We start from the raw sequence: 13,643 nt of genomic DNA, 5'->3' as shown, positions 1-13,643 counted from the left end.
TATAAGATCTATAACAAAGAGCTCTTTACAATCATGGATTCATTTTAAAAATGGTGTCATTATTTAGAAGGCGCCTCAAATCTAATTAACATGTATACACATGATAAGAACCTTGAGTACTTCATGTCAACATGTATTTTGAATCACTGTCAAGCCCGTTTGAGCATGTCTTTATCTAGATTTAATTTCAAGATCACTTATCAATCCGTAAAACAACAAAGGCTATCAGATGCTCTTTTTAGATATTCTTATCTTGCACTAAAAGAAAGAGATGTATCTTTTGATCAACAAAAAATGATTCTCTTGAAGCCCAAGTATTTTCATCTTCAAGCAATAAAATCAACATTAACTGTTGATACAATCTTTGTCAAGCAAATTCAATCAAGTATGTGCTCTGATCTTCTTGTTCATGATATCAAGAATACTTCCTCTAAGTCCTATGATACTTCAAAGTTTGAATTCAAGAACAACCTATTATATTTCAAAGATTGCCTATATATTCCAGAAGGTGAGGCACGATTATATGTCTTTTAAGCTCATCATGATTTTTCAACAATCAGACATTTTGGATACAACAAGACTTTGGAGCTAATATCAAGAGATTTTTGGTGGCTTCAAATGTGGAAGATAGTCAAAGACTTTGTACAATCATGCAATATTTGTTCAAGATCCAAAATTCCTTGTCAATGACCTTATAGACCTCTTCAATCGTTACCAATTCTAAAACAACCATGGTCTTCTATTTCTATGGATCTTCCAGTCTTAGGTTCATATGATAGTATATTTATAATCATAGTTTGCTTCACCAAAATGGCACATTTTATACCATGTACAAAATATTTTTCAAGTAAAGAAACAACTAAGCTTTTCATTGACAATATCTATCGCTATCATGGATTGTTAAAGGATATTATATCTGTTAGAGAGATTCAATTTATATCAAGATTTTAGAAAATTCTATTCAAGATTCTAAAATTAGATACAAATCTTTCTTTTAATCCTCAAAATGATGGATAAACGAAATAGGTGAATCAAATTTTGGAGTAGTATTTAAGGTGTACTATCAACTATTATCAAGATGATTAGACATCTCTTTTTTCATTTGAAGAATTTATATATAATAATTTGGTATATTCTTCTATTCAACAAATACCTTTCTTTGTCAATTATGGTTATCATCCATGACTTGATACTTTTGACTTTTCAAAAGTTGATAATCCTATGACAAAAGATTTAGCAAATTGTTTGTCAGAGCTACATACAACAATGAAGACCGAATTAAATGAGGCTCAAGAATAACAAAAGATCAATGCAAATGCCTATTGCAAAGAGCAACCAGAATTCAATGTAGATGACAAGGTATGGTTACTTTGTCGCAATATCAAGACTACTCATCTTTGTGATAAGTTGGACTATCATAGACTAAGACCTTTTCTTATTCGTGAACAAATCAATCATGTTACTCATCAATTATATCTACCGGAGTCTATGAAGATCCACCTTATATTTTACGTGTCCTTTCTTGAGTCGTATAAGACAATGAATATCTTAGGAAGAAGACAAATGCCACTTTCTCCTATAGAAGTAGATAATAATCAAGAGTTTAAGGTGGAAGAAGTCTTAGATTCAAGGTGGCACCAAAATAGGTTGAAATATTTTATTTATTGGCATAGATATGATATTAGTGAATGCACATAGGAGCCAACAAAGAATCTTGCAAATGCAACAAAAAAAGGTTGAGGCCTTTCATCGACAACATCTATCAAAATCAAGATGAAGTATTGTAAAGATCTATGAAAGATGATGCTCGCTCTTGATGGAACTCGTCTTTAGAAGGAGAGGTAATGTAATGGATATATACATTTACATCAATAGTTACTTATATGATTAGGTAGAAGTAGATAAATATACATTAATTTCATAAAATCTTCTAAAAAAGCTTTTTAGAAGCTTCATAGATGTGGTTTTGACTTTAGATGTGTTTGTAGGTTACAAACTTGGTCAACAAGTTAACCACGTGTTGGTAGCTTGTAGAATAAGTTAATTCTATGTAGTACCTTGTAGAACAAGTTAAATATGTGGCACCTACATAGATGACTTGCCTTACAAGTTAAGACATGTGGCTAGCAAAGTCAACACATGTTGGAGGTCCCATAGAATATTGTCATGTAGCTCTTAGTCAGAGAGTATATATAGAGGCAAGAATGAAGCCTTATTCACTCTTGTCAAAGCCTATCTAATCCTTAGACTTGTTTTAAGACTTTCTAGTCTTCTTGTTTTTAGCAATAGCTATTTTAGTTTAATATCACATCACCATTTGAGTGACTTTCTAGTTTTGTTCAATGATACAAGAGTATGTTGAAGATTTTCTTTCAAGATTCATGTCCTTGATAAATAAAGACTTACATCATTATTATTATAAAAAATCTATCAAGTAAATAAAAAAAATATGTTATTACTTGATGAATTAATTTCTACAAAATGTACATATTCTTATTCAAAACTATAATAGATTACATTATTAATCTATTATTCAAAATTCTAATAGATTATATTAGTATAAGAATAAAAATAGTAAAAAAATAAAATATATATTTTAAAATTAAAACATTTTTATTGCACCAATATACCAATTAAAGATTATTTTTTTGTTGCTCTTGGTTCAAGCTTTTTCAATGATTTAAAATTAAATTCTAATTGATTTATATGTAGCAAATTTATAAAGCTTGCAATGATTCAACTTAATTAACTCAATAAATAAATTGTACAAGATGATATTATTCTATTGTTAACCTATGAGAAAGATTGATTATTATTAGATAAAAAAATCAAGATAAATTTGATACAATGATATAATTCATGGCATGGATTGAAATTAAAATTATTTTTATTTTTTAATATAATAAATTATCTATTTTATTTGATTAGATATGATTTAATTTGATTTGGAATTCCACAATTTGATTTAATTAGGTTTGATTTGATAGTAGATTGAGTCAAACTAAGCCAAATCAAATTGTGATTATTTTTATTTATATATATAATTAAATAAATCTTTTATTATTTTATATTTTATTATTATATATATATTATCAGTAATTTTAAATATAATATAAATATATATTTATCAATGATTAATATTTTTAATATTATATTTTATAAAATTGATAAAAAAATATTCTATTCATAAACTTAATGTATATCTAGTAGTTTGGACCAAAAAGAAAAATCTATAGCTATAATTTAAGTTGGATAGAAATTAGTCTAAATCAATTAATAATTCAAAATTTTTTAAATTTTTTTATTATAATACATTATTATAGTTGACCATCTATTATCCAATACAATTGGTGGACCACAAAAATATTACATATTAGAGAGTATCAATCTTTAGAGAAAAAAAAAAAAAAAAAAAAAAAAAAAAAAAACTCTTTAAGTATCCAATTGTTGTAAGGAAATGATTGATTGCATATGAAATGGAAAAAGGTCCAACAATGGAAAGCTTCCATGATCTTGCAAATATTGTCATATAATGTGTTGTCTTACTTGAAAATGCATCAAGCGCTTGGTTGTAGAGGATAAATTCGAAATAGCAATAACAAAGATCATAACAACTCTAATAGAATTTTAGATAAACTTCAATTAAATCTTAGAAATCCTAATTTTGATTTTATTTTTTAAAAATCATAATTAAATTATCAATAAAAAATTAAAATCTAATAAAAATATAAATTCTAAATAAATAAGAAATAAATTTTAATAAAATTCCAACCAAATCTTAATAAATTCTAAACGAATCCTAAATAAATCCTAACTAAATTCCAATAGATATTTTAAAAATTTAATAACTATTAATTGAATAATTTATTTTGATTAAATTTTTATTTTTTATTTTTTATTTTTCAATCTTTAAGAGAAAAACCAGCACAATAAAAAAAAAAAAAAAAAAAAAAAAAACTCTTAATATTCTCAGGTATTGATTGACATCCTTCTTCAATATAGATGTTGATCTTCTACCATCTATTAATCCTTGTGGAACCATTCAATTGCTCTCTAAATTATCAAAAATGTAGATGCTTAAGTCTACTATTTCTTTACAAAATTTTGCTCCAATTGAACTAGCAAATTTTTCAACATTTTGAAAAATCTCACTAACTCTAAAATTCAAATTTCCAGGATCATAATCCCATTAAATTCCTATATCTTTTATTCTAACTATTTAATTGACCTCAAATTTACAAAACACATTTAAGACAAGAAAATTAATAAATAAACAAAATTTCACTTGTATATATTCTATAATACTCACAAATTCCTCAAATATGTATGCCTCTTATAATTTTTCAAAATCCGAAATCACTAAAAATATCTCTTCTTTTGAAAAGCTCTCAATAATTTAATACTTGTTCAAATCACTTAAAGCCAATGCTAAAAAAATCTTATCAATATTTTTTTCTAATCTTATTCTTTAAGTAACAAAAAAACTCCAAAAAACTATAAATATATATTTTTTTGTACGTTAGGATCTAATTTTTATCTTAATTTACAACCAGTCCTCTCCAAGTATCAATTCTTGGTTTCTTAATGTAATTTTTGTTACAAACTACTCTTAATTCTCTTCTATATATATTTGTATTATATGTTTTTTTAATCTATTTTATTTTTCTTATTTTTTGGTTGTACAAAGTAAGTAGAAGTCTTTTTATAAATAGACAACCTTAATATTAAAAGTTTTTATTATCTTCCTATCTTTTACTAATGTTTTGCTATTATATCTTTTAATTAGACTCTTCTATAATAGACTCTATATTTTTTTCTTTCACCATATAGTTATGTAAAAATATAACAATGCAAAAAAAAAGCATACAACACAAGCACAAAAACTCTTATGTTGCAACTTCTAAATCCAACTATAAAGAAAATTCTTGTTAATTCTCAAAGTTTGGCAATATACTAGAAGAAAAAAGAAGATCTGAGCATATATCATGCAACACTTATTGCATAGGTTAAAAGGATGTTTGAGCTAAAAAGTATGTTATTCTAAAGCACTATTACCAACATTCTTTGTAAAAAAATTATCGTAGTAGAATTCAACAAAATAAATCTTATTGCAAAGGATCAATGTTTATCCATGCATCTTCAATTAGACAAAGCATTAACAAACTAGATTCTCTAATACCAATAGTGTGGTATAGTGTGGAATAGTGAGGTTTCATATTATTGACGATGTAAAAATATCTAATGTCAAAGTAATATTTCTACAATCAAATACTATCTCAAATATTCAATTAATGGATGCATGATTAAAGTTGCAACTTTCAAAAGGTGGAATGAATGCTTTGAGTTATAAGACGCAATAGATTGCAATGAACAAGACAAAGATGGCATCTATAAGATTTGTTAACTAACTACCATGCATTGGTGCAATGTCACATGGATAAACATTCCTTCCAATATCATCAACAATTGCTTTAAGGTAACCAAACTAATCAATAAGACAATTTGCAAACATGCAAAATCAAAAGTTTGTCACTCTTATTAAAAACTTAATCATCAAAAATTCAATACTGATTCTATTGCTTTTGAATTCCATTAAGGTAGAGATGTCACATGAAGATCTCACTAATAAAGAGATTATAAAGATGGTGATTGATAAGACATGCAATGGATATGAAGAAGAATAAAATAAAGTAATGGAACCAAAATTGATAAAGAAAGAGAAGCTAGTAATATGTCACAATTTTGTTAAGCTCCTTGATCTTTTGAACTCTTTTCATGTCATAGCTCATAATACAACATGATGGATTTAGAAAGAAATTTGATGCTTAAATATACACCAAAAGCTAATTCTATAGATCTTAGATCTCCAAATTTTTGTGGCATTTCTTTTTCTTTTTCTCCAATATACTATCTCCAAAAACTTGTATCAGTTATTGGAATAGAGAGGTTATTGATTAAAACATAGGAACCAAAATTGATAGACAAATTTTTTATCAAGTATGAGAGGGGATTGAATAATGGAGGATCATATAATATAATAAAGGATCAACTATATGTAGTGCCTTGGGTACTTCTTCCCCTCCTCCCATTTTTTCTTTTTCTTTTTCAACACAACTAATCTAACTAACCAAACAACAAAGTTGGTGGTCAAAAGACTTAGTAAATCCAATCCTTAAAGAACAACCCATGGTAGATGAGAATGCGGTTGGTGAAGTGCTTTCTACCAACCAATTCAACGAAGTCAGCAGACTTCATCTGCTGCTTGGAGAAATCATCCAACGAACACACAACACCAAATGAGGTTATGTAAACAGACTTCACATAACACTCTTGGAGACTCCACGATGGCTTCACTCTAAACTTGCAGGCAGTGGCTAAAACCCAATTTTCAGTGAGGCGAACAACAACGCGCAAGTTTTTGGAACAGGCTCCAACTCGAATCTGGTCAAAATGAAATACCCACAAACTGCGAACACTCGGAGTAATTTGGGGGTCTCTTGTTTCAATTCAACAACTATGTCTCATTGTATAGCTGCAGCAACAAATTCTTCATTCAAACCAAGTAGTTAGGATAGTCTCTGTAAAATTAAGCTCAAACCTTTCAAATGAGCCGGGCTTGATAGGCTGTCGGTCGCAGAGGAGCTTGGTGGGATTTTAGAATTCTGCAGTTTTTGGTGAATCTGCGAAACTTGTACCAAGAGGAAGCTCCTCAATGGAATTGTTCCGAGCCCCCCACCCTGAAGACAAAGGCTGTTCCTATGGTGCAGTGCCATGCGGTGATGATCCAGCAGTAAAACTTGCGCCTCCACTAAGGCCAACATGGTCTCGTAGAGCGAACCAGAGCAATGATTTGTAGTCACAGCAGCAACGTGCAAGCAAATATTCACGGCCTTCACCCGAAGCAGATCTCCCAATGCACTAGCTGTATGCAACCGATCAGGGTCTACTAGCCGGGTATGTTACACGAGAACTTCAAATGCGAGACCTGGTTAAAGTTGAGAGAGAAATGTACAGACAAAACCCGTTTATCTACGGGCTCGATAACAAAGTAGATTGGAATTATATTAATCGGGCTACAGTCGCCAGCCTCGAGGATGGAAACAGCTGTAGACGACGGGAGAAACAGGAGTTGAAATCGCCCTTACTGATTCCAAATCGAATGATTAGAGAATAAAAGAAATCGAATTCAAAATTTCAAAGCAATTTACTCCTAAAAATTGAGGCCGTGACCGAGACAAGCTAGGAGGTCACACGTTGACAATGGGAAGTGTTAAAGCAACACTATCTCTGCAGGAATTAGCTGGTTCTACCTATATTTCTTCTCATTCTGGATATGGTCAGTAGAAAATTGTAGTCGAAGAGATGGGCTACACACATTGTCTGGTCTCAGTTGACCTTTTGATCGTCAATTGACACCTGAGGTTGTGTTCGAAGCTGCTCCGTACTTCATACACGATATTCTTCAGCTTCTCAAACTACAGAAAGACACGATATCAGATGATTGACAGACAAAAACGACTACGGGATGGTGGCGATATCTAAAATTAGCATGCGACAACACTAGCACATTCACCTTCCTGGGTTAAGTCATAACGTCTATGTAAAACTATCGTATTCAACATTGATCCACCTTTCTAAAGCTCTGAAAGAATATGATACGCCTTGCTATGTGTGAAAGGGATAACCCTTCTACATTTTTCGTTTTTATTCCTTTACGTACGCCGTTGCTTCCTACAGGATGTTTACCATAGCCGGACCAGCTTGGATCTTTTACGGTTGCTTGAGCTCTGTTTGCTCAATACGTTTCACGTCACTGGAAGATCAAAAAAGTACTTGCGTGAAAAAGGTTGAGAGTATGTTCAAACGCCTTCTAGACAGTAAGAGTAAAGCTCCAAAAACTTGAGGCTGACAATTCAACCATCAAGAAGATTCTCAGGAAATAGTACAGAGCATTATTCCAGCGTCCTTCTTTACATCATGACTTCGCAGATAGATCCATTTGCATTAGGATCGCCCATAATCAGGCACATGACGTTCCCCTGTAAATCCATTTGATGTAGGCAACCATTCTTGCTCAACGTGCCAGAGTGTCCGAATATAGTGTGATCATGACGTCATTTTCATTCATTAATGTTACACTGCTGCAGCCAAAGGTGGTCATACTTGACATACTGAGCCCAGTGTCGCTTGAATTTCGATATGCCGATTTCCAACCAAGGCTTCATATTACCGTTATAGTGAACCACCGCAGCACCTTCAATCAAAGACTTGTCTATATTAGGGTTGTATCCGAGACCTAAAACATGCCATGACTTGTCAAGTGGATGGGACAACTTGTAGAATGTTGCCAACCCAGGAGGCAATGTTCCCAGCTTCCACAATGTTCTGTTTGCATTCTGCATGGTGCGAAGACACATGTAAATCCGTCAGACAATTCAGGTTGTCCTTTGTGAGACATGATAATGTCGCTCATGGTCATTGGACATGCTGAATTCACAAGTTTGTGGGAATTTGAATTTACTCAAGCGAGAAATTGAAGATTGCCTACATACTGGCTATGTAACATATCATTCCTTCAGAATGAATAAATCAATGAAAACACAAATCAAACATTACCACACTTAAGCCAACGATTCTATGGTGAGACGAAGGAAAAGTTCACGCTAGTCAAGATGAATGTAATTAGCCAGTAATGAATAATTCTCTGTAATCTTCCTATAAGGAAAATTGGAAGTTAATACAAATTGATAGTCAATGATGAGGAGAGAAATTTCACCAGAGTTTGCCATTTATGGTAAATGGCTGTGATATGACGTTTCTTCCACTCCTTCAGATCGAAGATGTTCATGCCGTACGCCCAGCCACAGGCATGGGGATCAAAGTTTCTTGCTATGTGTGGGTTTGAGAAATTCAAGTATTTGTCGAAACGATGAAAACTTTTCCCACAAGTTTCAACTGCCCCATTAACTTTTCCTTCAAGACTGACCGACCAGAGCGGCGTAAGATCCTTCTTGACGACAACATCATCGTCCAGAAATAGAATTTTGTCCAGGTTGGGAAAAACTTCAGGTAGATAGAACCTCAGGTGGTTAAGCATGGACAGATATTTTGGATTCCTGTACTTTAAATTGGCGGATATCCTTTCCTTCCCAGACTTGAAGAAGTAGGCTTTCATGGAGTCCATCTCCAGTTGCTTCAAAACCGGGCAGTACGAAGAGTTTAACCACTTAAAGTCATCCACATTCTGAACCTCAATGGTGGCGTTGCCCGGAGGGTTGCCAAGAAACCACATTCTCATCGCTCCATAATTGAGAGTGTCTGTAACTACATGAATTACATGTTTTTCTGGTTCCTGGTGCACCAATGACTCAAGTCGAGGCATTTCAGAATGTTGGGGTCACAAGAAAATACAGCACTAATGCTAGAATTTGGTACGCAGCTTCTTATTGATACATACATTATAATCCGAAAGGTTTTCAACGACGATGAGAGAATTAACTGAGAAATCTTGAGTTTTTGATGCTTGATCAATATATTCTTCTTTTAAATTAATAAGTCACGACTGATATATGTTAATTATGCATCCTCTGGAATAGTAAAATAGCACACATACCTTCGCGTTTGTAACAGTTGAGTTCACAACCACAGCAGTTGCAAGGACATTGTCGGAAAAGAGGGCGTAATGATATAAAGTATTATCTTCGAGATTTTGCACGTTCGGAAACTGACGTTCGTCAGGACTGAGATCATTGTATTTCACAGTCAGTCGCATCGACAGGCAATGAAGACCCTTCGGCACAGTTTTTGCAGCCAGCTGGCTCAAGAAGTTGCTCTGCTTCTTAAAATTACTAAGCTGATCCTCTGATGTCTGTAGCATGGCTCTCAGCTTCTTGATTAGCGCTTTATCATCAGTCTTGATATTCTTCGCTCGAGATAAAAGCTGACCCATTGCCTTCATCTTTTCTTCCACTCTGCATCAGAAGAACTAGCTGTTGCTCAGGATAGGAACTCATTAAACCACCAGCTAAATAAACTTAGTTGCTTTATTGAAGGAATGTTAGCTATATTGATTCTGATCAAAGCGCCATACGGATGATACAAAAATAACCACGGATCTGAGGACAGGATCTTTGGAGAAGTGATGAATTGAGGAATATGCCAGATTAAAACTATTGCTACAGGCCTCGAGAATAGGTTTCGTAAGGAAAATTTTCAAATAGAACGGTTAGCACGCTCACCCCTTTGGGAGCTCAGAATCCATTGTGACATCCTCTAGCAGTTTGACGTTTTCTTTGATGCGAGCCTTCAGCTCATGAGCGAGTCGAGTATTATTATAGATTGAGGCAAGGTTTGCGTAAGCTCGTGCCATAATCAGCTGATCACGCATGACTCGCACAGTGTTGTCAGAATTAGCAGATATTTCTACTGGTCTCCACACGCTGTGTAATCCCGTGATCCCACCATCTTTCGACCTTCTAATCGCCTCAGCTTCCAGTCTCATAGATTGCTCCTCATCCCGTTGAATAAGGTCTATCACTCTACTTTCAAATCGCTGCTCTCGGCGCTCCTGTAAAATTAATCGGCAATGATCAGCAGTCGCGGTAGAGGTCTCGCAAGTATATGTAAAAAAAGACACTTAAGGACAGGTTTAGCAAATCCGGTTCAGATGAGAGTAGACTCAAATTCAAATACATAGAGATTGATGAGCGAAACAAGTTAACTACCAAAATCTGCACTACTTTAATCTACCACCGGCTGCGATTGGATAATCGCTTGTGCTCTGGCAACCACAGAGCGTTCAATTTATAAAAATACTAACAACTCGCACTTGCTACTTAAAGCTGTAAAATCGACTAGAAAGAGATGAAAACCTGAGATCGAGGTTCACCTTTCTTGCAATTTTAGCGGTAGAGTCGTTTTCTATCTGTGTGACTTGCTGAATAGTTCCACCTATTAGAAACACAGAACGCATGCGTGAGTAACGCAATCTAAATTATTGTTGTTAATCTTCATGCAAAAAGTCTCTGCTCGCTCAAAAATTGCACATTGCATCGTTGTAACATCAGAGGTGAAAGCTCTAAAGGCGATATCGCAGTACGATCATCATGTATCTTGCATCTCTGAAATCAAAAATATTGCCGTATCTCATTTATCTTACCTGTCGTAAAGTCTTCTTCTGAGCATCCTGTCTCAAAACCCGAAAAAGCTTCATCCTTTGAAACTGACTCCTCGAGTTGGGATTCTGCACCTGTCAAACTCGAGAATTTGAAATTTCTTGTTTCACATCCTACTTTTCTCTGATGCCTTTGTGCAGGCTCCATCTCTTCATGATGTCCTTTTGATCCTATAATGCTTTTGACATTCCTCCCGCCGATTTCTTCGCCCTCATTAATTTCAGAAGCTTGCTCTAGTTTCCTATCCTCAACACCTCGCACTTCAGGATTTCTCCTACTCATGTCAAGAGCACGTTCCCGTACCCAAGACGAAGACAAGTCATTTCGGCCAGCAACGTTCAGATTCAAGGACCCATGCTGTTCATAATTTGCATTCAAGAGGTCTCGTACCTTGTGAAAATAAGAATGCTCCATCACGTTAGTGCTTATGCGGTCATAGAAAATCGACCTAGAGCAATTACAGCAAGAAACTATACATAGTTTCCTTCTGTCGTAGGTACTACAGTACGATAATATGGGTAGCTTTGAAAGCTTTATGTTAAGAACCAAAGGACTCTCGTCGTTCAGAAAACGAATACATAATTCGAGCACAAACTTCAGAATGTCAAAGTCACACGATAAATAAATAAACAAAATCACAAATAGGGATCAAACAAGGGACCTCCAATTGCCAAAGCCGTAGGAGAAGAACAAAGAAAGGGGTCTACCTCCTGGGGGAAGAGTTTTCCTACTTGCTCCAAGGCAATGCGCCTCACATTTTCTTCTTGAAGAAACTGCAAACACGTTTAACCAGTCATAAATAAATAAATAAATATTTACACAATAATCAATATAATCAAAACAAAATAACAAATAAGACGTGTGTGACATACCCCTATCCCTTGATTCATAGCAAAAAGAATAAAGAGTGATAGAGGCTAACAAGGACACTGAATATGAATTGCAGTGGGATGATGACATACTGCATTCGATGCTTCATATGCAGAGTGCGTTTGCCCTGCACAAAGTTTCCAAACGAATAGAAGCATTAGATAAGTCATTTCAGCGATCAAACTTAAGATAAACACTTTCTGCGTGAGGGACGTCAGAAAATCACTTTAATACAACTCTTTAAAACCGATGCAGTTAACTCAAGCATTACAGCAGTATGAAGAGTCAGAACATGCTATGTTTGTTGTTCAACTTTTTAGTAAGGACGTTCACAAATGTCTTGATACGTAAGCTCATTTTTTCACACAAGGTAATGTGGACCCTAAATGCATGACCTAAATCGTCAACAACATCAAGAGCACGATCGAAATAAATACAATGAGTGCTCAGAGGGAGAAGAGATTCAATCAAATCATCATAGTTTGCTTTGAGCTTAAGTTTAATTATTTACTTACAGTTCCTCGCATAAATCGCACGCTGTTAGCGATGATGCAAAGTGATCACTGAAGGAGTTCCGAGTTGAATTCCTAAGAAAAAAAACCTGACGAATACCACAAACCTAATCCAAAGTGCTGCAATGCGAGAGAGCTTACAGATGGCAAAATTGCTGTCTCCCTTCGTAGTCAGAAAGTATGAAGGCCCGGCAATCGACACCACAACAATGGCGCAAACAATGAGCACATAACGATAACAATTTCTGCTCTTGCTTCGTTGTGTCGAGCCCGGAAGCGCTCTTCTCAAAGGAAACGAGGGCATTGTTGATAATTCCTACTACTACTTTTTCCTGTTTGCACCGAGAAATCCTCCACCCCTTGATCGTTCGCGCGACATGTAGTTGAGTTGCGACAAAGCTTGGAATGCACTCTGTAGCTGATAGAAACCGCGAAAGTCCACAACAAACAATAGCACTCGAGAAACCTTCTCACGTGTGGAGGCTTGGACACCAATAACCATAACTATCATTAAAAACAACACACTCGATACACACAACGATAAGGAACTGCATTACAATTGGAGTTTCTCGTGATAAGCTGAGCAAGCTACGACTTGACGCTAGCCATGATCGCACCACCAGACCTGAGTAGGTAGCGCGAGCAACAAGCTCGAAGGCGCTTACAAATCGGGTCTTCCATACAGCCTGTAGGATACGTGGCTTGGCGCCATAGCTACGAACTCAACAACGTGAATAGTGATAACGCGTGGTTTTGGTCCTGAAGCTTCGTTGAGGTCAACAACGAACTGTTCCGTCCGTGGGTCTTCGTCGTCATAGCCAAGGGATCGTTCCGTCGGGTGTGTCTCGTTCACACAGGAAAGTAGGTCTCGTTCACACGGGAAAGTGCCTTGTTTCACTTTGATTTGTAGGCCTAGCTAAAGAGGACTTCAGTCCATTGCTAACTTTACAAGCTATTAGTTTACTTCAGGTAATTGAACTTCTCGTGGACACTTTGCTCTCATACGTTTTAGAGTGACACAGTTTTTTTTATTTATTAATGTGACCTTAATAGATTGGGCATTTAATGTTCACCGACTGCCACGTCA

At 34.8% G+C, this 13,643-nt stretch overlaps 1 protein-coding gene across 1 annotated transcript; it reads right to left on the bottom strand.

Moving 5' to 3' along the window:
* Window positions 1–7,009: 7,009 nt before the first annotated feature.
* On the bottom strand, window positions 7,010–13,276 carry LOC112286275 (polygalacturonate 4-alpha-galacturonosyltransferase). Its single transcript, XM_024528025.3, has 9 exons — window positions 12,698–13,276; window positions 12,137–12,171; window positions 11,882–11,947; window positions 11,159–11,564; window positions 10,889–10,950; window positions 10,239–10,567; window positions 9,614–9,971; window positions 8,777–9,352; window positions 7,010–8,396 (listed from the first exon to the last, which is right to left on the bottom strand). The coding sequence occupies exons 1-9, from the start codon at window positions 12,858–12,860 to the stop codon at window positions 8,121–8,123; spliced, it is 2,271 nt and encodes a 756-aa protein (XP_024383793.1). The 5' UTR covers window positions 12,861–13,276; the 3' UTR covers window positions 7,010–8,120.
* Window positions 13,277–13,643: the final 367 nt, after the last annotated feature.

Source organism: Physcomitrium patens, chromosome 1, assembly GCF_059467195.1.
Source record: "Physcomitrium patens ecotype Gransden chromosome 1, ASM5946719v1, whole genome shotgun sequence".
Lineage (NCBI taxonomy): Eukaryota > Viridiplantae > Streptophyta > Bryopsida > Funariales > Funariaceae > Physcomitrium > Physcomitrium patens.
The sequence above is the reverse complement of the archived record's forward strand: the minus strand, read 5'-3'. Positions and strand labels throughout refer to the sequence as shown.

Bases quoted from the DNA above. Each gene is read 5' to 3' on its own strand.
- LOC112286275 (XM_024528025.3), bottom strand. From the start codon at position 12,860: ATGCCCTCGTTTCCTTTGAGAAGAGCGCTTCCGGGCTCGACACAACGA. The intron at 11,565-11,881 runs GTAGACCCCTTT...TATTTTCACAAG, and splicing joins GAAAACTCTTCCCCCAGGAG to GTACGAGACCTCTTGAATGC. The intron at 9,353-9,613 runs GTATGTGTGCTA...TTGGTGCACCAG, and splicing joins CAACTGTTACAAACGCGAAG to GAACCAGAAAAACATGTAAT.